Genomic DNA, 23,970 nt, shown 5'->3' on the forward strand with positions numbered 1-23,970 from the left:
GGTGGGGCAGTGTCATCACTGGGGAGGTGGGGCAGTGTCATCACTGGGGGGTGGGGCAGTGTCATCACTGGGGGGTGGGGCAGTGTCATCACTGGGGGGTGGGGCAGTGTCATCACTGGGGGGTGGGGCAGTGTCATCACTGGGGAGGTGGGGCAGTGTCATCACTGGGGAGGTGGGGCAGTGTCATCACTGGGGAGGTGGGGCAATCACATCACTGGGGAGGTGGGGCAGTGTCATCACTGGGGGGTGGGGAAGTGTCATCACTGGGGAGGTGGGGCAGTGTCATCACTGGGGAGGTGGGGCAATCACATCACTGGGGGGTGGGGCAGTGTCATCACTGGGGAGGTGGGGCAGTGTCATCACTGGGGAGGTGGGGCAGTGTCATCACTGGGGAGGTGGGGCAGTGTCCACTGGGGAGGTGGGGCAATCACATCACTGGGGAGGTGGGGCAGTGTCATCACTGGGGAGGTGGGGCAGTGTCATCACTGGGGGGGTGGGGCAGTGACATCACTGGGGGTGGGGCAGTGACATCACTGGGGTGGGGCAGGAGAGGATAAAGTCACAAATCAAGTGGAGCAGTGTTGGCATGCAAGAGGCAGGAGGATGCACGTGTGTTGGGAGGCAGGATTTATGTGTCGATAGGCGGGTTTGTGTATTGGAAGGCGGGGTTTATATATGCGGAGGAGGGATGTGTTTGTGCAGAGGCGGGGTTTGTGTGTGAGGAGGCGGGTTTATGTGCGGAGGCGGGAGGGCGGAGGGGTGGGGTGACAGACCTTGGCTGGGGCGTTGGGACAGCGTGGGACGACCACGGGGTTGATGTACAAAAGCTGGTGTTTGGGTGGAGGTTGGGTGGAGCTGGGGTCCACCTTAGAGAAACAACAACACCAGCCACACAAGAGACGCACCGTTCAGACCGGTTAGTGTGTGTGTGTGACGGAGGAGGGCTGTGTGTGTGTGTGTGTGTGTGTCTGTGACAAAGTCAAAGTCACTGCACTTAAAGCTGTTAAAGTCACTGCAGACAGAGTCAAAGTCACTGCAGTTAAAGCTGTTAAAGTCACTGCAGACAGAGTCAAAGTCACTGCAGTTAAAGCTGTTAAAGTCACTGCAGACAGTCAAAGTCACTGCAGTTAAAGCTGTTAAAGTCACTGCAGACAGTCAAAGTCACTGCAGTTAGCTCAGTTCTTGTTTCCAGTGCTGTCCACATTTTTGACCACTCAACTCTCCCACACCTGAACACGTTAAACAGATCTCACAACGTAGTTGAGTAATTCATATCCCACCAGAATTTGGGAGGGACTGGATAATGCTGGAAGACTGCCAAAGAGACGCTCCCAGCCTCCACTTCCCAAAGCTGGAAGTGCGCTCCGATCACACACACACACGCCACTGTCTGTATGCCACCTGGGCACCTGCCCCCGGTGCATTAGGTTCAGGCAGAGAGGAGGACACACGTGCGAGACAGTGTGCATCATGGCCAGGTGTGTGTGTGTGATATTGAGGTGCATGCTCACCCTGACGAAGTTGGCAGGGAACCATCCTTCCTCGTCATCGATCTGCCCCCACCACCAGTCTCTGTGGGACGCGTCCAACACCTTGATGACATCGCCAGCCTTGAAGGCCAACTCACGCTCTGCCATGGTCACATGATCCCATACTGCCTCCGCACTGACCACAGAGCCACCACTCACCAACTGGAGAGCGAGAGAGAGAGAGAGAGAAGGAGGAAGGGAGAGAAAGAGAGGGAGATGAAGAACACAGAGATGCACAGGTACAGCGTGAGAGAATAAACAGTCAGGTGTCTGTATGGTAAACACAAACAACAAACAATCTCAGAACCCAAAAGCAGGTTAAAAAAAATCCATGAAACGTAGCCTGGACCCAACAGAACCACAGGCCTAAACACTCACTACAGAAGCCTAAAATACACAGACACACACACACACACTTGTGGATACAGACACAGAATATAGGGTTCTATATAGGCCATGTATATATAATCTTAACTGTTACATGTACTCATGTTTTCTAAGGTCAATTCTAATCCCAACCCTGACCGTGATGACATGCTATGACACTTCAGATTAGACCAGTGACACGTGACCAAGAGGACGTGGGCCTCTTCATCTGTTCTGCTTTTTCTACAGAGTTTTTTCCTAGAAACCAACCAACACACACACACACACACACACACATACAGTGTTGCTGCCTGATGTCCCCTTCAGCATTCCAACTTAGCACAGTCTGGAACACAAGGACAGCCAAAGAATCTGGCTCACACAGGGTGTGTGGAATTATCTGGGTCAAACTACAGAGGAAACACAGTACATCCATGTCCATCACACACTCCACCATGTCCATCACACACTCCACCATGTCCATCACACACTCCACCATGTCATTATGTTACAGATATTTGTACTGAACCAAAAGGGACATCACACACACCCTTTGTTTTTCTATTCCTGTATACTCTGGATTGTCTACAAGAAAACGGACAACCATTAAACTATGGAACATTCTAGAATCCAATGGGATCTTCCGACTAAAAAGGCTTGAAAATTCCAACAGAACCCACCATTATTGTATATAGTTAGTCATTAAACAGTGTCTATTAAGCTGCTGTTTCCAGCGTGGGGCTAACGTTATCCATCTGCAGGTCCTGTCTGTGCTGCTCTAACAGGCTGCGAGGTGATGGAGATATAAATAGCTTTAATACCCAGCTGTGCAGGAAATAAACAAGTCATCAACTCCTGCTACCAGTCCTCATATTTCAACCATACGTTTGGCTATGATTATTATCCAAATGTGTGTGTGTGTGTGTAGGGGGGTAATCTGCCTGAAATGCTCTATCTCCATAAAATTCTGATTATGTGTTTCAAGCATTTATTAAAAAAATGAACATATTACCTTTATTAGATTCGGCCTCTTAAGAACTGCTGTTAACAACACCCCCCCCCCACACACCACCACCCCAGGATAAACAGCATGATTAGGTAACTCTGTCAAAAGAACCCTACAGAGAGAGAGAGAGAGAGAGAGAGAGAGAGAGAGAGAGAGAGAGAGAGAGAGAGCGAGCGAGAGAGAGAGAGAGAGAGAGAGAGAGAGAGAGAGGGAGAGAGAGAGAGAGAGCGCGCACTAACCCAACCTGGAAAAATCAGTGAGACACTCTTCACAGTCAAGGCAGGCCATGCCAATAATTATAAACATGAAACAAGAATATTTATATACAGTGTTGTACACACACACACACACACACACACACAGTACAATTAAACACACAGATAGACTAGCAGTAGCCTGGTATGCCAGTAAAAGCCACACACACATACTCACTTAACACTACTAACCCTAGCCCCACACGCCCCACACTTAACACCACTAACCCTAGCCCCACACGCATCACACTTAACACCACTAACCCTAGCCCCACACGCCTCACACTTAACACCACTAACCCTAGCCCCACATGCCTCACACGCACTCACTTAACACCACTAACCCTAGCCCCACACGCCCCACACTTAACACCACTAACCCTAGCCCCACATGCCTCACACGCACTCACTTAACACTACTAACCCTAGCCCCACATGCCTCACACACACTCACTTAACACTACTAACCCTAGCCCCACACGCACTCACTTAACACTACTAACCCTAGCCCCACGCACCTCACACTTAACACCACTAACCCTAGCCCCACATGCCTCACACTTAACACCACTAACCCTAGCCCCACACGCCTCACACTTAACACCACTAACCCTAGCCCCACATGCCTCACACGCACTCACTTAACACTACTAACCCTAGCCCCACATGCCTCACACGCACTCACTTAACACTACTAACCCTAGCCCCACATGCCTCACACGCACTCACTTAACACTACTAACCCTAGCCCCACACGCACTCACTTAACACTACTAACCCTAGCCCCACGCACCTCACACTTAACACCACTAACCCTAGCCCCACATGCCTCACACTTAACACCACTAACCCTAGCCCCACATGCCTCACACGCACTCACTTAACACTACTAACCCTAGCCCCACATGCCTCACACGCACTCACTTAACACTACTAACCCTAGCCCCACATGCCTCACACGCACGCACTTAACACTACTAACCCTAGCCCCACATGCCTCACACACACTCACTTAACACTACTAACCCTAGCCCCACACGCACTCACTTAACACTACTAACCCTAGCCCCACGCACCTCACACTTAACACCACTAACCCTAGCCCCACATGCCTCACACTTAACACCACTAACCCTAGCCCCACATGCCTCACACTTAACACCACTAACCCTAGCCCCACATGCCTCACACTTAACACCACTAACCCTAGCCCCACACGCCTCACACTTAACACCACTAACCCTAGCCTCACACGCCTCACACACCTCAGGGCTACACAGACCGCCCCCTACCATTAATCTCGCCCCCTGTAGAGATAAACCCTGCCTCCTACAGCCAGTTTGTGGAGCTAAATCCCACCTCCTGCTGGCTGCAAGACTGGCTGTTTGAGGATCTAAACCCCACCTCCTGATGCCAGTACATGTAGTTAACTCCGCCTCCAGCCGCCAGTACGTGTAGCTAAACCCCGCCTCCTGCCACCAGTACGAGTAGCTAAACCCCGCCTCCTGCCGCCAGTACGAGTAGCTAAACCCCGCCTCCTGCCGCCAGTACGAGTAGCTAAACCCCGCCTGGAGACTGTATGGTGACTCTAGACTGTATGGCGACTGTATCGTGACTATATGGCGACTCGAGACTATGGAGACTGAATGGCAGCTGTATGGAGACTGAATGGTGACTCTAGACTGTATGGAGACTCTAGACTGTATGGAAACTGTATGGCGACTGTATGGTGACTCTAGACGGTATGGCGACTGTATGGAAACTCTAGACTGTATGGAGACTCTAGACACAGCACATGTGTAAAGGATTCTGTATGAACACTAGATGATGAGCTGGTTGTCTGAAATGGGAGACAAAGAGATTCTAATGAGACTTAAAAACAAGTCAACCACCACCACCACCCATCAACCACCATCACATCCACCTACACCACCCATCAACCACCACCACCCATTCATCACCACCTCCACCCATCAACCATCACCACACAGCCACACCTCCACCCATCCACCTCCACCCATCAACCACTACCACCATCACCTCCACCACACATCCATGTGCTCTCTTAGCACTACAAATTCCTCTCTCTATCGCTCTCTCCCTCCTCTGTTCCTCCTCTCCTCCTCTCCCTCCTCTTCTCCTCTCCCTCTCTCCCTCCTCTCTCCCTCCTCTCCTCCTCTCTCCCTCCTCTCCTCCTCTCTTCCTCCTCTCCTCCTCTCTCCCTCCTCTCCTCCTCCTCTCCTCCTCTCTTCTTCCTCTCCTCCTCTCTCCCTCCTCTCTTCCTCCTCTCCTCCTCTCTCCCTCCTCTCTTCCTCCTCTCCTCCTCTCTCCCAGTTTGTTTTCACATTTTTTCTGTCTTCATCTTTGTGACTTACACACGCTCAAACACACACACACACACATACGTGCTACGTGCTAACAAAACAGAGGAAAAAGAAGAGAAATCTTTAACCTTTCAGTGAGTGCAACACAGAATGTTGCAGGACTCTCCAAGCTGTGGCTACAGTAGGAGAGAACATCAGTTCCTCAGTGGCCAAGATTACACTACCAGCCTAACACTGACATACGGAACCCCGCCCAGCTCTTAGAAAAAATCACACAACTCTTCAGTGTAACAAACATTTCAGACACACTGTAATATTGTTTATATTACGTGGTGTGTGTGTGGGTGCACGTACAGACATTTCTAAATGCCAGATCTTTCAGGCTTCCTACTCTCTGCCTCACACAAATGCAGCTGTACATTCAGTATCACATGCTGATGGATGTGAACACACCCAGGAGAGGTCAATTCTACATTGGAGCACACACAACAAACTCCACCAGAATACAGTCCCAAATACACAACACACACCACCAGAACACATTCCCAAACCACACCCAAATACACAACACACACCAACAGAAAACACTCCAAAATACATAACACACACCATTGTAACACAGTCCCAAATACACACCACCAGTATACAGTCCCAAACCACATCCAAATATACAACACACACCAACAGAACAGTCCCAAATACACAACTCACACCACCAGAACACATTCCCAAACCACACCCAAATACACAACACACACCAACAGAACACAGTCGCAAATACACAACACACACCAACAGAATACAGTCCCAAATACACAGCACACACCAACAGAAAACACTACCAAATACATAACACACACCATCGTAACACAGTCCCAAATAAACACCACCAATACACAGTCCCAAACCACACCCAAATACACAACTCACACCATCAGAACACATTCCCAAACCACACCCACATACACAAAACACACCAACAGAACACAGTCCCAAATTCACAACACACTCAACCAGTACCAGTTCCGAATACACATCACACACCACCAGAACAGTCCCAAACCACACCCAAACACACACCACCAGAACACAGTCCCAAATACACACCACACACCACCAGAACACAGTCCCAAATACACACCACACACCACCAGTATCAGTCCCAAATACACACCACAAGAACACAATCCCAAATACACACCACACCAAATACACAACAAACTGTATTGTTTTAGAACACACAAGATTCTACAGAACACGTTTAGAAACCACGCGAGCACGTTTCCTCTCCCTTCTGCACCTGGTTGTGACCACAGTGTCACACAGCGCTGTGGACTCGGCTTTCTGAAAGCACTAAGATCCCTGAGGCAAAAAAAGAATTCCCAGTCAGTCAGTCATTCTCCACAGAGATGGTGCTTACCTCAGTTCCATGACGAGGTGGAGACTTTCCTAACAGCCGTGCGACCGGAACATAAACATTGCTGTGTTTGCTCGCAATAAGAGCGCTTTCTGTTGGCACTCCACGAAGCAGCTAAATAAAACTCAGCACGAGCTGTCAGGGGAGGTCCTCACATCGTGCTGATTTGTTCTGAAGACACATGGGTCCAAAGCTTTAAAGAGACACGGGGTGCAGCTTTAAAAACACGCGATGCCTTTCACATGTCCGAACGCTAATGTGAGCGTGTCCGAATGTTCACGCATATCACAAACTTGGAGAAGAAGTTCCACAAGCCGGAACTGTAACAGCCTTACGTGACATAGGTTAACTAACACCAAACTGACACAGGCCCCGCGTGAAAGCTACACGTTGTCGGACCCTACAGGTCTGGGGCGGGCAGCCAGTGGGTCACGCGCAGCTGAACTGTGGTGTGCACAGTAACATGCTTCTTTTTAAACGATGACAAGTCATTTCTGGCACTAACACGGGTTTCAATATGGACATCGTTTGCAGACGATTAACCAGTCAGAGCAGGTTAGCCTATGCAACTTAATTAACTCATAGCTAATTCAAGAACTTCAATTCTGCAAAAGCAGTTACAGCTGGTGTCCCACATACGCGGTCCTGGGACTGTATTCCCATCTCAACATGCTAAATGGATCATTTTAAATGTAAATGTGTGTATATTCTCAACTAACGTGCATTAATACAGTTATGGCCTCTCCAAAGTTGCAGGCTCGTGCTTTGCTGACTGCATATTGATAACGCATTCTGATCAAATTCACTGATCTGATCAAATTCCCAAGCTGACTGCAGCGCCCTCATCAGTACCTAAAGGGCTCCCGGGTAATCATGTTACAGCTACTGTAACTAACCATGTAAACACGAGGCAGCCCGTCTTACATAAGACTTAACACAAACACACCGAGCAGCGCGCGTGGCGTCTCCTGAGCCTCAGCGAACACTCGCGCATCCCAGCGCGAGGCCGCGAGAACACAGCTTTCCGGTTAATGCGCCCATCAAGCTCCAGTGAAATATCCCGACCTCGGCGGCCGCTCCATCCTCCCTCGTGGACGGCTCGAGTGCCTTGCAGAGCGCGCTCGTGTAGGAGCGTCGTCACCTGTCTGGGTGCAGGCTGCAGCCTCGAGCCCGGATAAGACGTAGCGCTGATCACTTTTGACACGGAGAACGCGCATCGGTGATTATGTCCAGAAAAGAACTGAACTAACCAAGACGCCCTCGCGCTTTGAACGCTCCAACAACGGCCCGGTTAATGATCAGTGGCCTCAGGGAGAAAGACAGGAAAGAAATAATAATCTAGATGTAATTCACGAGACGTAGGAAGGCGAGCGGAGCTGCGCAGCTCACGGGAGGCGAATCTTTCCGCAGTCACCTCACCTACCCACACATGCATCAACCTCACCGGTACCGCCCGCCGCCGCACGCACCAAACGGGAAGAAACGAGCATCTGCACAGATTTCCTACCCACGTCACTCACATCCCCGAGGCCGCGTTAGAGCGGGCATCCCTCCTCTCCCGGTGAGCGCGCGCTCGCTCGCGCCCTCACTTCTGTTTCCATAGTGCTTACATCTGCGTGACACACGGCGCAGGCGGATGGACGGTGGCGCGAGGGGGAGCGTCCATTAACGCGCAGCCCTTTCTAATAACGTACACGGGCGCCCGCGCGCTACCTACCCGGTGATCACAGCGAGAAAAAACACGAGAACCGTCTGTACAGACAAGGTCACGATGCTGCGCGCGAGGAGGCAGTAAGTAGAGCACTCGCGCCGGCAGCCTGGTTGCGTTGGACTCGAGCGCTATCGCGTGCCTGCGTCCACCATCGCAAATAAAGGAAAGAAGGCTGATAATGTGAAGAGTCGCCGCTTCCCCCAGCCGTTACCGGAGAGCCCGAGCTTACGGCGCTCGCGGGAACATCCAAAGCCCTCCTACCATCATCTTCATCATGGTCGGGGTCCGTCCCGGTCCCGGTTCCGCTCTCTTCCGCAGGTTCAAGCCCCCGACGGCCGCTGCGCCCCTGGTCCGCCCACCCGAGAGCAGCGCGCGGGTGTTATGTAGGAGATACGTACGTCCGGTCAGGCACGGTTGTCACGGTGAGACAGGCTGCGCCTGCACAGCGCTTTGCCTCCCCTCCCCGCGCGCTCACCGAATATGGGCGGGGCTTACTGCGCACCGCTCTCACACGGGCCACTCCACTGTCACTCAAAGGTAGAGGTGCGCGTGTGTGCCTCTCTAAACTCGTCCCAGCATTTTAGAAGTAAAACATACATGATGTAGAAGAAAGAGAACACCAGAAGAACAGACATTTGTCCAGTAGCCCACAGAGCTGTGGCAATTATGGACGCGTGAAGACTGAGTCGGAAAGGTTTTCACACACCTGCACGCGCGCGCACGCACACACACGTTTCCAAGACCCATATGGCATCCCCCAATAATATGTCATACAAGACATATTATGTAAAATAATGTCATGCAAGACCATAAACATTTACAAAGTGGGATTTTTTTATTTTTTTTTCCATCAGGGGAAAATAAGATCTACTGAGAGAGATTTTAAAAACTCAGATTTACTTGTACAGTGTGGGGTCTGGTTTTAGGACTGATCCAGCACACCCATGTAAAAGACACAGGTGCTTATCTAACAATCACAGCCCAGGTGGTGAGGGCTAACCACCAATCACAGCCCAGGTGGTGAGGGCTAACCACCAATCACAGCCCAGGTGGTGAGGGCTAACCACCAATCACAGCCCAGGTGGTGAGGGCTAACCACCAATCACAGCCCAGGTGGTGAAGGCTAACCACCAATATGATCCTGCAGACCAATTACAGGCCAAGTAGTAACCACAGATAAGGTGATGTAGACCAATCACAGCCCAGGTGGTGTAGGCTGATTTGAATACTATTTTATTCCCACCACTCTCCTCTGTCCATGATCCAGAACCATCTTCCGTAACTCCGTCCCACTTCTGTATTGTCCCTTTGCTCCAGTTAAATTCACTTTGTTCTTCCTTCTTGGTAACATCGAGTTGACTTTGGCAGCTCCAATATTCTGTCTGCTTGATGTCCCACAATGGTCTGCATAACTACAACATCTACACAGCCTACGCAACTGTAAACTTATTTATGAAATGGTGGGGACCAAAGCATAAAAAGACACTTCTTATTGTGTTCATACAATTATTATTCATGAGTCAAGTCATTATTCTTCATTCTTCAGTTAAGTAATCATTCTTGAGTTAAGGCTGACATTCCAAAACTCAGCCAATGTTTTGCCGTCAGAACTTCATGGGGTCACGCCCATGTGCAGGAAGGGCGAATTGACCCAACTAGACCAGTGTTACTGTGCAATAGGGTCAGTACTCCACTGTGTGTGGGTCTGAACCTGTAAACTCCAACTGGGGTCAAATTTCAAGAGTTGGGGTTAGGAAGGAGCTAACAATAGTTTGGTCTACATACAGCAAATTATAGACAAATTAAATCGAATGTATCTATACAGCACTTTTTACAACAGATGTCACAAAGCAGCTTTACAAATGTCCAAGTCCAAGCCCCCAGTGAGCAAGACAAGGGCGACAGTGGCGAGGAAACACTGGAAGCAGAAACCTGGAGAAGAACCGAGACTCAGAGAGGCATCCTCCTCTGGCCTACACTGCAAAACACAATTGTAACAATATAAACTATGAGAGACAGAAATAAATAAAAATTAAAAATGAAAAAATAAGCAATCAATGTCTAGTCTGGTTTTCTAGAAGCTGTAGTCCAGTCCTGATGGTTATACAATGTGAAATAAATTCATACAAAACAAAAATGCCAGCAAATAAACAGTTAAAGAAAGGTAACGTGTCATCAGAGGTGGCCTGATTTAATGCATAACACTTTTAGGTTTGGGAAAAAAGAGAAAGAAATGAGTGAAAGTAAGAGGAAACTTCCAGAAGTCAAGATCAGCAAGGTACAAACGCACCAGCTCCGCCTCCAGCTCCGCCTCCAGATCCTCATGAGTCATCCAGACCTTTTCTTTTCCACTCTGTAATAAAATTCCTGACCCCTCCAGTACACAGCACAAAATGACAAACTCATTCAGGAAGAGCTCAGGGATGGCCGAACCAAACCAGAACCAGCTCTGCCGAGCCCAGGAAACCCACACAGGCACCTGCCGACAAGACTGTTAGTTATGTAAGGAACTGCAAATGAACCAGAAACTAATTAGTAACTTACCACAACTACACATATACAAATTTACAACTTAGTACTCACAACCAAAAAAAACACAACAGAATAGAATAAACACAACAGAATAAACACAACAGAAAAAACTCAAGAGTAGAATAGAATAAACAAAACAGAATAGAATAGAGTAGAATGGAATAAACAATACACACAATAGAATAAACACAACAGAGCAGAATAGACCAAGTCAACTGAATGTTGGAATTTTAGCTCAGTGTTGTCCTTTTTCTAGAATTCTCTCCTGTACACTTCTAGATTTCAGATAGAACATCCATCCAGATTAAACACCATGACAACATCCTAATCCTGGCAGGTGGAAGTGACCTCAGCACACAAGACTGCCTCACACTGACATTAAACAGGCTACAGTTCACTACTTAATAAACAAGAAGGTAATGATGTCTCTCTCTCCTTCAGAAGTACTAAAAGGGTTCATATTTCAGGGTGAGAAAGAGGCAGGCATGTGTGTGGTTTGTGTCTGTCCTTCTCAAATACTGCTTTTAACATCAAAAGCAGTATAAATAATTCTGATCACCGCTAGACTAAGATGCACTACAACAAAGTATGCTAATATACAGTGTCATAAATAATGAATGAGGATTATAAATTATGTAAACATGCAAACAGTGTTTGATATCCCATAATGTATGGGGATTACTCCTGTGTGTGTGTTACAGGGTAATAAAATGCACAACTTATCTGCACAGCCTGGAGAGATATGCATGTCATTCCTAACAGCGCCTCCTGGAGCCTGCTTCATTATTGGCATCCCCCTCTGATGATGTGGATGCCAACAGTTTCTGGGACGTGATGGATTAGAGGTATGATACAAGCGAGAGAGACAGAGAGTCTGAGTGTGTGTCAGAGACCCCATCTAGTCAACAGAACTATAAGAGTCCAGTTTTAAATCTGGGTGGTATAACTGAATAACATCAGTTCGCCAGTTACTTAATATGGGTGAGAAATAAAGACACTGCTTCTAAGCACTTAAAAACTGAAAGAACCAGGAATTGCAAGTGATGTGGGAATGAGGCAGGATTCTCATGCAGCTGACGAGGAGAACACTACCCCCCCACCTCCTCATCCCGGCCCCCAGCTCGGGATACAGCCGCTCCAGGCTCTCAGAAGCTCGGATGCCTACAAAGGAGTATAGCCAAGAGTGGGAGCACAGATGATCAGGAAGAGAAGGAAGCACCATGAGAAGAGTAAACACATGAGAAAGACAGCAGATACACACTCACACAAAACCTTGTACAAGTAATGGAGGACCTCTGTCCAAACTGTTCCGTTTCTCTGGAAACTCTGTGGACTACAGTTTTGAATCTTTATATCTGTTACTACAGTACACTGCAGTTACTCACATCATCAGTCTTTTTCAGATTATATATATAAATAAAGAGAGAGAGAGAGAGAGAGAGAGAGAGAGAGAGAGTGAGTTCTATCCCCTCTCCAGGCTCATCAGAACAGTGGGACATGGATGTGAAGTCCTAAGTTTCTCTGTGCTCATCTGCAGAAGACACAAGAACTGCAAATCGAATTCCACACCCCACACACACACTCCTCGCGGTGTAACTAACATCACTTACGTCTGTCCACACACACACACACACACACACACACTCCTCACAGTGTAACTAACAACACTTACCTCCACCCACACACACACTCCTCATGGTGTAACTAAGAACACTTACCCACACACTCCTCACGGTGTAAATAACAACACTTACGTCCGTCCACACACACACACACTCCTCACAGTGTAACTAACAACACTTACCTCCACCCACACACACACTCCTCATGGTGTAACTAAGAACACTTACCCACACACTCCTCACGGTGTAAATAACACTTCCCTCCACCCACACACACACTCCTCGCGGTGTAACTAAACACATACCTCCACACACACACACACACACACACAAGTGGATGTGTGAGAGAGAGAGAGAGAGAATTTATCAGTTTTGTATTTTGGCTGGTGAAGAGCTGCAATAGAAAATGAGACAATAAGAGAAAGTGTGCACAAGTGTGTGAGAGAGATTATATAACCGCTCTCACACACATCAGAGTAACACAGCTCTCAGTGACAGGGAAGTAAACAACACTACACAAACACACAGTCAGATTCTGACCTCGTCACCTGAAGCTCAGGTCCTCTATGTCACGCCCCACGGGCTTGTGGTAGTCCTGAAAACTTCACAAGCAGGACGGCTGAGTCTGATAAGTATAAGACATATCAGATGTGTGCGCAAATATAGCTGGGAGCTCAGCTATTGAATCAGACTTCAGCTGCTTTACATGGTACTGTTTAATCAGACTTCAGCATTTTCAGTCAAGTGACTCTGGACACACACACACCCCAACTTCATAAGCACTTGTCTATTGTGGACTCTACTGCAGTTCTGACCATCTCTACGGAACTGGTTGCTTTTTGAAATCAATGTGTTGGAAACCCTGGGCAACTGTGAGGATGTGAGCGACTCTGTCAAGGACCAAACTGTGACGGCTGGACGGCTGGGTCAAAGCGCCTCCACACCAGCAGGTCTCGTGGGGTGATCCTGGTGTGCAATGGTTAGTACCTACTAAAAGTGGTCGAAGGAAGGACAACCAAACAACCAATCAGAGTCACGGACGCCCAAGGCTCACCGACGTATGTGGGCATCGAAGAGCCGTCTGGTCTGATCTCACAGAAGGGCTACAGTGGTACAAACTGCTGGAAACGTTCACACAGACCATAAAAGGTGTCAGAAGACACAACGCATCGCACCTGAGCATTTGGGGCTGTGTAGTCACATTAGTCTGAGTGTCCATGCTGACCCCTGCCCACTACTGAAAGCATCTACAACGGACACGTGAGTATCGGAACTAAAACAGTGGAAGGTGACCTAGTCTGATGAGACATTTTCTTTTACATCATGTGGACCTCCAAGTGTTTGTGTGTCACTTAAGTATGGGGAAGAGAAGGAGCAGGATGTACTACGGGCAGAGGACACAGCCAGCAGACGTGTGCGATTCTCTGGTCAGTGTTCTTCTGGGTCCTGGAGTTCATGTGGATGTTACTTTGACACAGAACACCTACCTAAACACTTACAGGCCACGTTCACCCCTCCATGGTAGCAGAACACCTACCTAAACACTTACAGGCCACGTTCACCCCTCCATGGTAGCAGAACACCTACCTAAACACTTACAGGCAACGTTCACCCCTCCATGGTGGTGTTCTCTAATGAGAGTGGACTCTCTCAGCAGGATAACACACCCTGTCACACAGCAGTTTCCTACACGTCAGGGATGGTTTGAGGAACATGACAAAGTGTTCAAGGTGTCAACATGGCATCCAGATTCCCCAGATCTCAATCCAATCAGATCTGTGGGATGTGCTGTAAAAATAAGTCCATGAAGGCTCCACCTCTCATTTTACAGTGCCAGAGACAGGACACCTTCAGAGGTCGAGTCCAGGCCTTGATGGGTTAGAGCTGTTTAGGTTAAACCAGAGTCCTACACCACATTAGTCGGGTGGTTTTAATGTTATGACTGATCAGTGTATAAATTGTGTGTGTGTGTGTGTATATTTTATAAAGGTTCAAATGACTGCTTACAGACATGGCATCACCTGTGCCTGTTATGACGAGGCCACGGGCTCGGCTGTTTCTGTGCAGTAGTGCAGGCAGGCACTAGGAGGCGCCCCTCCTTTACGGAACTGCAGTCGGGCAGCGAGGCACACCATCGCACACACTGCACAGCTGCACGTAAACGTGCCGGAAGTACGTAACATCTCAATGCTCTGTATTTACAGCGCTTCCGTTCTAGACGCTACGACTCGCACGTTTATTGAACCCCCTTCACCTTGTGCGAGCGAAGCGCGAAATGGTCAGACTTCGCCGTGCAATCGCTCAAGCCAGTTTCCTTGACAACCACTAACTCCTGCTGCGCGAGGGTACCCCCATCAGCCGTCAGTCACGCGGGGTGAACGTCTCACCTGTCGAGGTGTGAGAGCTGCAGAGGCAAAACCAGGCAACCAATCATTGTGCAGCACACAACTTTCCAGAGATACAGAGATTTACAGATAGATATTCAAAACAGTGGTGAAAGGCTCCATAGAAACAGGTTGATTCAGAGGTGCATCAGCTGTACAAGCAAAGCGCTTCTGAATATGTAGATATGAACATGGTTATGTGACAAAACGTAGAAGTTTATATCATAACATACATGTGCCTGTACAAAGCACTTAAGACTGCACTTAGCTATACTGCAGGAAATGTGTCTGTCTGGAGGCTGCGACCCTTAAAGGGGAATATAACATCTAGAGAAAAACCTCACCCTAACAGGTAGGTATCAATTAATAAATAAACAAAACACACAACAGAGCCTGATAACGATCATTTTCTTACCCTTAAACACAGCAGGACAAGTACAGAGCTCACACCCACAACCCTAAACCATACTGATGTAATCACCAATCACAGATCTTTACTGGTGTATCCCTGAACAGGGTACACGGTCACCTGCCGTCACGTGACACCTGCCACTGAAGAGTGCACAACCTCACACCAGACGGCTTCCTGGAGATCCACTGCCTTGAACAAAGTCTAGACACACAATGGGCAGTTATTCGCTGTTCAGGAACATTTAAACACTATGAGCTGTGTCTGTCTTCTCTGAGGCGTCAGAAATACAAGAGCAAGTTGGCCACACAAATTTACAGAAAATTACAAAAATAGCACAAATCACAGACCGTCATCTGAGACATGAGTTTATTTCCAGTAGGAACACGTGCAGGTTGAGTCTTCTGATCATGTTCGATTGCATCGTATAAGCACCAAGTATGACTCAGGAGGGATGTAAACCACAAAATAGTATTCAGAAGTGATCCAATTCTGGGATTAGGTTTACAGCAGCAAAAAACAAACAAAAAAAAAAAAACCTCAATTACCATGGCAACATGTAAAGCAGCCCCAAGATGGGTTAAGTTAGGTCATTTCAAGGGAGAAGAAAAAAAAAATCTAGTTCTTAACCAAACAAAATGGGACATTGTTTGAGACTGGATATAAAACAAAATAGTCGGAGGAAGTTTACAATCATCTTTGCTGCAATAATCAGAGGTCTTATGCTAAGCTTACCCAACCTTCTTAAAAGAACAAATTCATATTTGAACAATTCTGGCCAATCATGAGTTCACAGGTGAGCAGGAACCCACGTCTCTGTGCCAAGTCTCAACCCTCTGACATCAGATACACCCAACCCGGATCCAGCAGTCTTAGAGAAGGCCCGCCTATTGAAGCCTGCTTCTTGATATAGCCCTCTGATTGGCCGGCATGTGAATTCCACTCAATCATTTAATTTGACGAAGGTCAAACATTCATTGTCTGTGTATAAACATCCATATGAATTTAAAAAAGCAATACTTTCATGTTTTTTTTTCTCAGCTCTAACGTGTGTTAACATTCAGTTACTGATCACAAAAGGTTTGTACCACACGCCAGAATACAAAAGAAAAACACTACAAACAACAAAAAGTAACAACTAAACCTCATCGATTTTGTCTGAAACCTCCATCCCACCCCGCCTTAAAAAACTGCAGACAGTGTAACTTGGTAAGTGCATGATGTTGACTTCTGCGCCATCTTAAGACCACATTCAGTAAGTGAACAAATTTTTGTCAAACGTAAGGCTATTTTGACAAAAGTGTGTGTATAATGACCTGTTCAATAACCACATGGTAAACGCTTACTGAAAGCCCAATTACTGAAAAACCTGCACCCAGTTCATGTTTCATACAGTGACAAGAATAAACTGCTAAAGGTCAAAGTTATGATTGACAGCTGTCTAGCTCAGCTTTGGCCAATGAGGGGAGAGCAAAATGCAGGAAGGGTCAGGGAAGACTGGGTCAAAACAGCAAATGGCTGAGCTACTGGGCAAAACCTCCATTAGACAGTTTCGAATTGTATCCCAAAAAACAAAAAAGGTTCATTAGAACAAAGAAAAACCATTGTTTTGATTACAATAGGAAAGTAACTGAAGAGGTACAGGACACAAGGTTCATGTTCTTTGCTATTAACCCAAAGTTTCCCTTGAGGGGCTCATGTTTCCTCACTAACATAGTGCAAAAAAGTGAAAACTACATTTTTTTCCAATTAACATACACAGCTGATAAGAATTCAAGATGTAAACATAAAAATATAACACATAGCATTGAAAAAACGTTTGTGGCAGACAGGACTTGCGGACAAACGTCTCATGACTCTTCTCATGTCCATTGTCCTTCGGTTCCCTGGGGGGGGGGGGGTCACAAATCTGCCACTCCAAACCATGACCCCAATGTGACCCCACCGTGACCAGTGAGATAACACTGGTATCTCAATACATGCAGAATTTCTCAAAATTTCAGCATGGTAACAATACGCTTCTGTTCTAACGTGACGGCATATACAACGTATTTTAAAAAGAGATTCTGACTGTGCACGTATTATCTAATAAGCCAAACAGACTTAGAAAAACACAGAACACAAAGATCTATTTCTTATCAACTATCATAGAGACGTCCTGCTACATATATGCAAAAACATAACTAATCATAAAAAACCACAACACTATGGTAGTTATACTGAGATACAAAATATATACACACACACACACACACACACACACACACACACACACACACACACACACACAGAGGGAGAGAGAGAGGGAGGCAGCAAAAATCCATTAAAATTATCCCATTGCTAAAATATAGTAGCTTATCTGGAATTAACAGTGAGAGTGAGGAGTGTGTGGGTGGACAGCAGTGAGTAAACATCTGTCTGATGATGAGACCTGCCTGGTTTTGCTGAAAAAGGTCCCTGTGTACGTAGTGCAGTCAGGTGTTGCTACGGACAATGCTCCCTTTCATATCTGCCCTCCTACTTTTGGCTGCGAGTTCTCTTGGTTCTGATTGGTCAGAGCGGAGGTGGGGTATACCCTGGGTGATACCAACTGGTCGACTGTTCCACTGCATTCCTCCAGGGGGGTAACTGCAAGGGTACAGCACGTCACCACTTCCGGCAACAATATCCCCTTCAGCACCGCCACTGCTGACACAAGCCGGGCTAGCGTTGCGACACGCCCCCTGTAGGGGGAGGTGGGAGGGCCTGAGAGATGACTGACAGCTAGAAGGACAACTCGGCATCGTCTCCATCCAAGGGCTGCTGTGCGAGAACTTCTGCGGCTGCTGAGATGAAGGGATGCTTTCCTGGTTGGAGCGAAGTTCACAGCCACGCCCCTCCCTCCAACCATCTGAGTGGCCCCTCCTCGGTTGCCGTGGTAAGACCACCCCACGACCCTCCATAGCTTCCAGGCTGCTCTTCCTGCGATGGAAAGCAATGGCCATCTTGGGCGCATGTGCAGGGAGAGGGGCATAAAGCTCACCAGTCTGGGACTCCAGGCTGTCCGTGTCCAGAGAGCGGCTCCGTCGGTTAAGTCCCAGCAGGGTAGGGACGGGAGCACATGGCCGGCCCAGGTTGAGGTGGCGTGGGAGACTTGTGATGCCCCACGCGTTGCTCAGCAACAGGCTCTGCTCGTAGCTGTCCAAGGCTCTCTGGTCGCACTCGGCGAAGGCGTCTTGTTGGAGGTAGCTGCTGTCTTCCTCGAACGGCTCGAACGGGGATGTCAGCTCCTCCTCTTCCTCCACAAGCTCCGTCTGCTGTTCACAGTCTTCCTCGTTCTCCATGTCCACGACGTCGAAGGTGACGATGGTGGGAAGAGCACTCAGGGTCTGCCCGAAGGGCGAACTAGACTCTGAGCCATCCAGACTCTCCGTGGAGTTGCGGTAGCGGCGGGCATTTTTGGTAAAGTCCATGAGCGCTTGCGAGAAACACACCATCAGTTCCTCTTGAGACTGACTGCAGCCTCTGGATGGCGGTAAGGAGCTCAAACTTGTAACTTTGCACCGTTCCTGCTCAGAATACAACACCGTGCTCTGTAGGGTGCTGAGGGACTTTGGGGGGTGTGGACTAAACCTGGACACTGCTGCCGGTCCATACATGGGGCCCCCAGTTGGAGACAAAGCCTCTTTTAGCAACTGGGATCCCTTCTGATGGAGCCCTTCCTCTACTGAGCTTTTGCAATTAGCTTCAAGAGGTTCCGTGTCACCATAGAAACAATCACCACAATACAGATCTTTGGATGGGCTACTGAGTGTCTGCAGCTCACAGCACAGCAAGGCATGCTGGATCTTACTCAGGCGTTCTTCCTCAGTTTCCATGGCAATGGTTTCCAAGGCGGCAGATGTCAGGGCAAACAGCAGGTCTCCTTTGCCCTTCTCAACCTGCAGGGATGACCCCAAAAAGCCACAACTATCCTTCGAGGGCAGAGGAGGACTGAGTAACCGATCGTCGGGCTCAAAGAGCTCATAAAGGGCGTCTCCACTATAGCTGTCCCGGGGAAGTCCTTCCTGCTGAGGACGTTCGCGTGTCTCCTCGTCAGCTCCTGGTGTGGTGGAATCGTAGTAGCCCTCGTCGCTGTTTGGCACTGACTCCTGCCGGTCACTCTGTGGGGTCAAAAGGTCGGTAGGTGTGAGGACCGTTTCTGTGATTCCCAAAGTGCTGGTGCTCGTGGGGCCACTGCTACTGGTGGTGATGTGAAAGGAGCTGATTGGCTGGTCGGGGGTTATGGACGGACTGTCGGTCTGGTCCGAGGGGAGGTAGCAGACCTCCGCACCCACGTCTGACTCCCACAGGCTGTGCAAGTACTGGCTGTCCACCTCGTCTGGGGTAGCCATTTCCTCTCCGCCTCCCTGGTAGGTGACGAGACAAGAGCTTCGCTTGCCCGCGTTGCGACCACCCCTCTCGCCCGACACCGAGCTCTCCGCAACGCCGACATCGTCCTGATCCGCAATGATGTCTCCGCAACCAGTTAGGGAGTCGAAGCTCTTCAGAGAGGACACCTCTCCAAACATGAGGTTGTCGCTGTCCGAGGCAGCGGATGTGGGGGGCATCTCGGCCTCAGTCAGGTCTGCATTCCCTTCAGCCAGGCATGTCATCTCCGAGTCTGCAGACAGAGGCTGCCGGTACGAAGCTAAGCCACCTGTCCCCCCTCTGTCTCCTTCGTTCCCCTCATCCAGCCCTTCATCGTCCCTCCTCTCTTCTTCCTCTTTTGCCCAAACTGTGCTCCTCCACTTCTCAGGAAGCAGCGTTTCATCCTTCATACATTCAGAAAGAGCAGAGCGAGGTACGTATCCAGACTCACTACCGCTGGATGCAACGCCCCCGTCCAGCACCGCTGCCACTCCCACGTCATCATCGCCGTGACTACCAACATTAGGCGGGGCGCTAGGCACCGTTTCAGCTGATGACATTTCGAGGGACTCGTTCTTTTCTGGTTCGGCGGTTCTGCTCTTGCGGTGCCGTTTGATGCTGCTGAGCAGGCCCCGAAGGCCCCTCCGCTGCCGGGGAAGGGACTGCGATTTCTGCGCATCCCCGGACCCGTTTGGGCTGTGGAACTCAAAGTCCACCGAAGTCGCATCGCCACTGCCCCTAACACTTTCCTCCCAGCATGCTTTGCTCACTCCATCATATGTCTGGCTCTTGGTTACGCCAGTTTTGGATGAAAGCCTTCCTTGGCCTTTCCCTCGTCCTCCGAAAAAGTTCGGCAGCATACATATGCTTTTGCGTCCTCTGAAAAACCTGAAGGCCGTCTTCCTCAGCTTCCCTGCCTGAGACGTCTGGGTCTGCTGAGGCTCATGGGACATGGAGTCCGAGGGCTGCCCACCAGCTGCCCCGACTGGCACACTTGTTGTGAGAGTATCCATGGCGAATCGGGAACTCGTTGCTAGAGTTGGGCATTCGTGACAACAACTCCCCCACCAGGGGTGAGTGAAAGGTCACGGTGGTGTCCAAACACGTGCACTGCCATGTCACACCTGAAATGCAAACAAACACACACACACATAAAGCACTGGAAAGGAGCATAAATGAACAAAGAACACAAAAAACACAGCACACTTTATATTCTGTAAAAGCCACTGTCATAAAATGATTGAAATTCACATTTGGCATGGCTTAAAGAATCACCGCTGCCTGAACACAACACTGGTATGAAAAAGTGGACAAATATGGACTGTGTGAACACTGAATAACATCTGACTATAATTTCAATCTGTTCTGGCCTTTAGTAGCATGAGTTAAATAAACAAGCCAAGAAACACTAACGATTCTAATGAATAATTTAGCAGGCGGCAGAGCCAGCTAGCATAATGCAAACGAACGGCAGATGAACGACAGACGAACGGCAGCTGTTCAAGGAGCCTTCCGTCCTGCTCAGAACAAAAGCCCTCCACCAAACCGGTGCCCAACTGCATGGGGGCTGTGATGTTAGAATGAGCCTTTATACAAAAAGGAACTTAGAGTTATTTAAAAACAGGCTGTCTTGCATTATTTGCACTCTGAATATGACATTAAGAAATAACAGTTTAAATAAAATAAGATATTGAAGAATATTCTTTCCTTTTTTTAATCAAGAAAGAAAAACTTTCCTTTGCCATTTGCAATAACCTCTTCAGTACTTACCAGAGAAATCCAACATCAAGTCAGTTATAACGCTGGTTTTTAACAAAGCAAGCCCCAACACAAGTGTTGAACTGTGATGAACCGCGCTGAGCCCTGATGTACAGCAAGCCTTGTTTTATCCAGTGACTAATAGGGCAGAAGTAGGTGTTGTAACAGTCATGGCTGTACCACCACTCAAACTAAGGCTGATGATTGTTACGTGCATGCGCTGATTCTTTCTTAGGATGGATTCTGGTGTTCCATCAAAGGCTGGATGCATTTCTACAACCTGACTACGTTAATTTGCTATGCACAAGCTCCCATTACGTTCCCACCTTACGCGTGCGTGCAGAAGTAGTAGTCAAGGGCTGCAACAGAGTCCGTTGCACAACACCGCGTGCTAATGTCACTGTGCAGGCCAAAATACAAAATGCTGAAACCAGACAATGATTGAGAAGACTGCAAAAATGTGTTGGATCACATCATTTTAATAAGATTTAGTTATTATTTAATGAATAACATTGTGCAGTTTTTTCCTTTGCTGGGAAAGGTGGGGGGGGGGGGTATTTACTCAGTCAAGCACGAGAACAAAAGAGATGCTCGTGCACTGTTAATCTGCCTACGATTACCGCGTGAGAAATATTAAATAAAGTCGATCTCTGCACAGAATTCACATGCTAGTGTCACGTGCAGACACATTTTTGGCTCAAGCTAAAAATCCGAAACGAGTTCTGATTACAAACCGTAACCCTGTACTTAGCCTCTTTTTTTTTTTTTAGATTATTAAATGCTCCCTCTCTCATATATATCCCCACTCTCGCATAAACGCTGACCAGATTTCTGAGGTTACTGCAAACTGAAATGCATTTTAATGGAAATGTAGATAGCAAAAGGTACAAATTATCCACACAGCGGGTCAACAGCACAGGATGCTGAGGGCGGTCACGAAAACAAATCACGCACTCCACTTTTTAGTCGAGGAGAACAACAACAAGTGACGGACCAGAGTCAGGCACGAGCCTATGAGCCGTCACACATTTACTCATCAAGTGCATGCCGGAGATCCAGGGCCAAGGGGCCAATTCCCCACACCTAGGGTAGGTTATTACACCACAATTCCCCACACCTAGGGTAGGTTATTACACCACAATTCCCCACACCTAGGGTAGGTTATTACACCACAATTCCCCACACCTAGGGTAGGTTATTACACCACAATTCCCCACACCTAGGGTAGGTTATTACACCACAATTCCCCACACCTAGGGTAGGTTATTATACCACAATTCCCCACTAACAGCTTCCCTCTGAAGTCTACACCACTAAAGTTTAAGACTAAACTAAAATTAAACGTCCATTTAAACGTTCAATTAAAGCCTGAAGCCAAATGCAGAAACTGAGATGTAAACTGTAACTGTAGCAAATTAAAATGTAGGTTACGGATGGTGACAGCAACATTAACTGCGCAGACTACACGCCGTCCTCTGGGTGATGTTAAATCGTTCACTAACTAGCGTTAGTTATCTCACATAAAAATGTATTACGCTCTCAACAGTAGACAGGATTTGAGAAATATGAGAGAACAAACCTTTAAAACACGTAATATGCAGCAATAACTGGCTGCATTAATGACAGCGCAGGTCTGAGTCTCCAGTCACAGCTGCCAGGCTGATGTGAGCTACGGCTACATGCCCTGGTAACGGGCCTGCACGACACACACACACACACACACACACACACACACACACACACACACACGCGCACACACGCACGCACGCACACACACACACACACGCACGCACACACGCACGCACGCACACACGCACGCACGCACGCACACACGCACGCACGCACGCACGCACACACACGCACACACACACGCCGCCAAACATCTCACCATTTACGCTCACGACGAAAACTAAAGGTGCCAACGCGCTGAACAAACCCATGAGATGCTACCGCAGCGCTACGCAGCAGTTTGTTTGGCTAGCTAATGCTAACACTAATGCTAACGCTAATGCTAACGCTAACAGCGCTAACGTTAGCTAACGTTCGCTCTCCGAGGGATAGATTAACTGGAAACCTGCAGGTTGGACATATAAACAAACCCGACGCGAACATGCGAGGACAGCAGAGCGAAGCAGACTTACCTTTGTCCTCATTCTGTCCTGCTAGTCTGAGGTAAATCTGGCGTCTCACTTTGTTCGCTGTGCGCGGAACCAACTGGCGGCGTCTCTTCTCGTGTCAGGGTGAGAGGTCAGGCCGAACTGCACTTCGG

General features: G+C 48.3%; 2 protein-coding genes across 11 annotated transcripts in view; both read right to left on the bottom strand.

Annotated features, from left to right (window-relative positions):
• Window positions 1-9,040, bottom strand: part of arhgef9a (Cdc42 guanine nucleotide exchange factor (GEF) 9a) — a 23,937-nt gene extending 14,897 nt beyond the window's left edge. The window contains exons 1-3 of one of the 3 annotated variants that reach the window (XM_027030029.2): window positions 8,869-9,040; window positions 1,512-1,691; window positions 774-866 (exon numbers count right to left, since the gene is read on the bottom strand). In XM_027030029.2, the coding sequence (XP_026885830.2) occupies window positions 774-866; window positions 1,512-1,691; window positions 8,869-8,883 (288 nt within the window). In that variant the 5' untranslated portion in view covers window positions 8,884-9,040. Of the gene's footprint in view, window positions 1-773; window positions 867-1,511; window positions 1,692-6,899; window positions 7,862-8,868 lie in introns of those variants that run through there. The other 2 variants (XM_027030030.2, XM_027030031.2) reach the window with 2 other exon arrangements.
• A 2,219-nt stretch (window positions 9,041-11,259) lies between these two features.
• On the bottom strand, window positions 11,260-23,930 carry amer1 (APC membrane recruitment protein 1). 8 transcript variants are annotated; one of them, XR_004776183.1, is made up of 5 exons: window positions 23,843-23,930; window positions 17,990-21,067; window positions 15,016-15,165; window positions 12,240-12,300; window positions 11,260-11,963 (listed from the first exon to the last, which is right to left on the bottom strand). XR_004776183.1 is itself a non-coding variant. In XM_027030027.2 (3 exons), the coding sequence occupies exon 2, from the start codon at window positions 20,954-20,956 to the stop codon at window positions 18,029-18,031; it is 2,928 nt and encodes a 975-aa protein (XP_026885828.2). In that variant the 5' UTR covers window positions 20,957-21,067; window positions 23,843-23,930; the 3' UTR covers window positions 13,072-15,165; window positions 17,990-18,028. The 8 variants fall into 8 exon arrangements, 3 of the variants coding, with proteins under 3 accessions (XP_026885828.2, XP_026885829.2, XP_026885827.2); XR_003412069.2 differs by having other exon boundaries at window positions 11,260-12,300; XR_003412070.2 differs by lacking the exons at window positions 11,260-11,963; window positions 12,240-12,300 and adding an exon at window positions 13,072-13,386.
• Window positions 23,931-23,970: the final 40 nt, after the last annotated feature.

This window comes from Electrophorus electricus, chromosome 6 (assembly GCF_013358815.1).
Source record: "Electrophorus electricus isolate fEleEle1 chromosome 6, fEleEle1.pri, whole genome shotgun sequence".
Lineage (NCBI taxonomy): Eukaryota > Metazoa > Chordata > Actinopteri > Gymnotiformes > Gymnotidae > Electrophorus > Electrophorus electricus.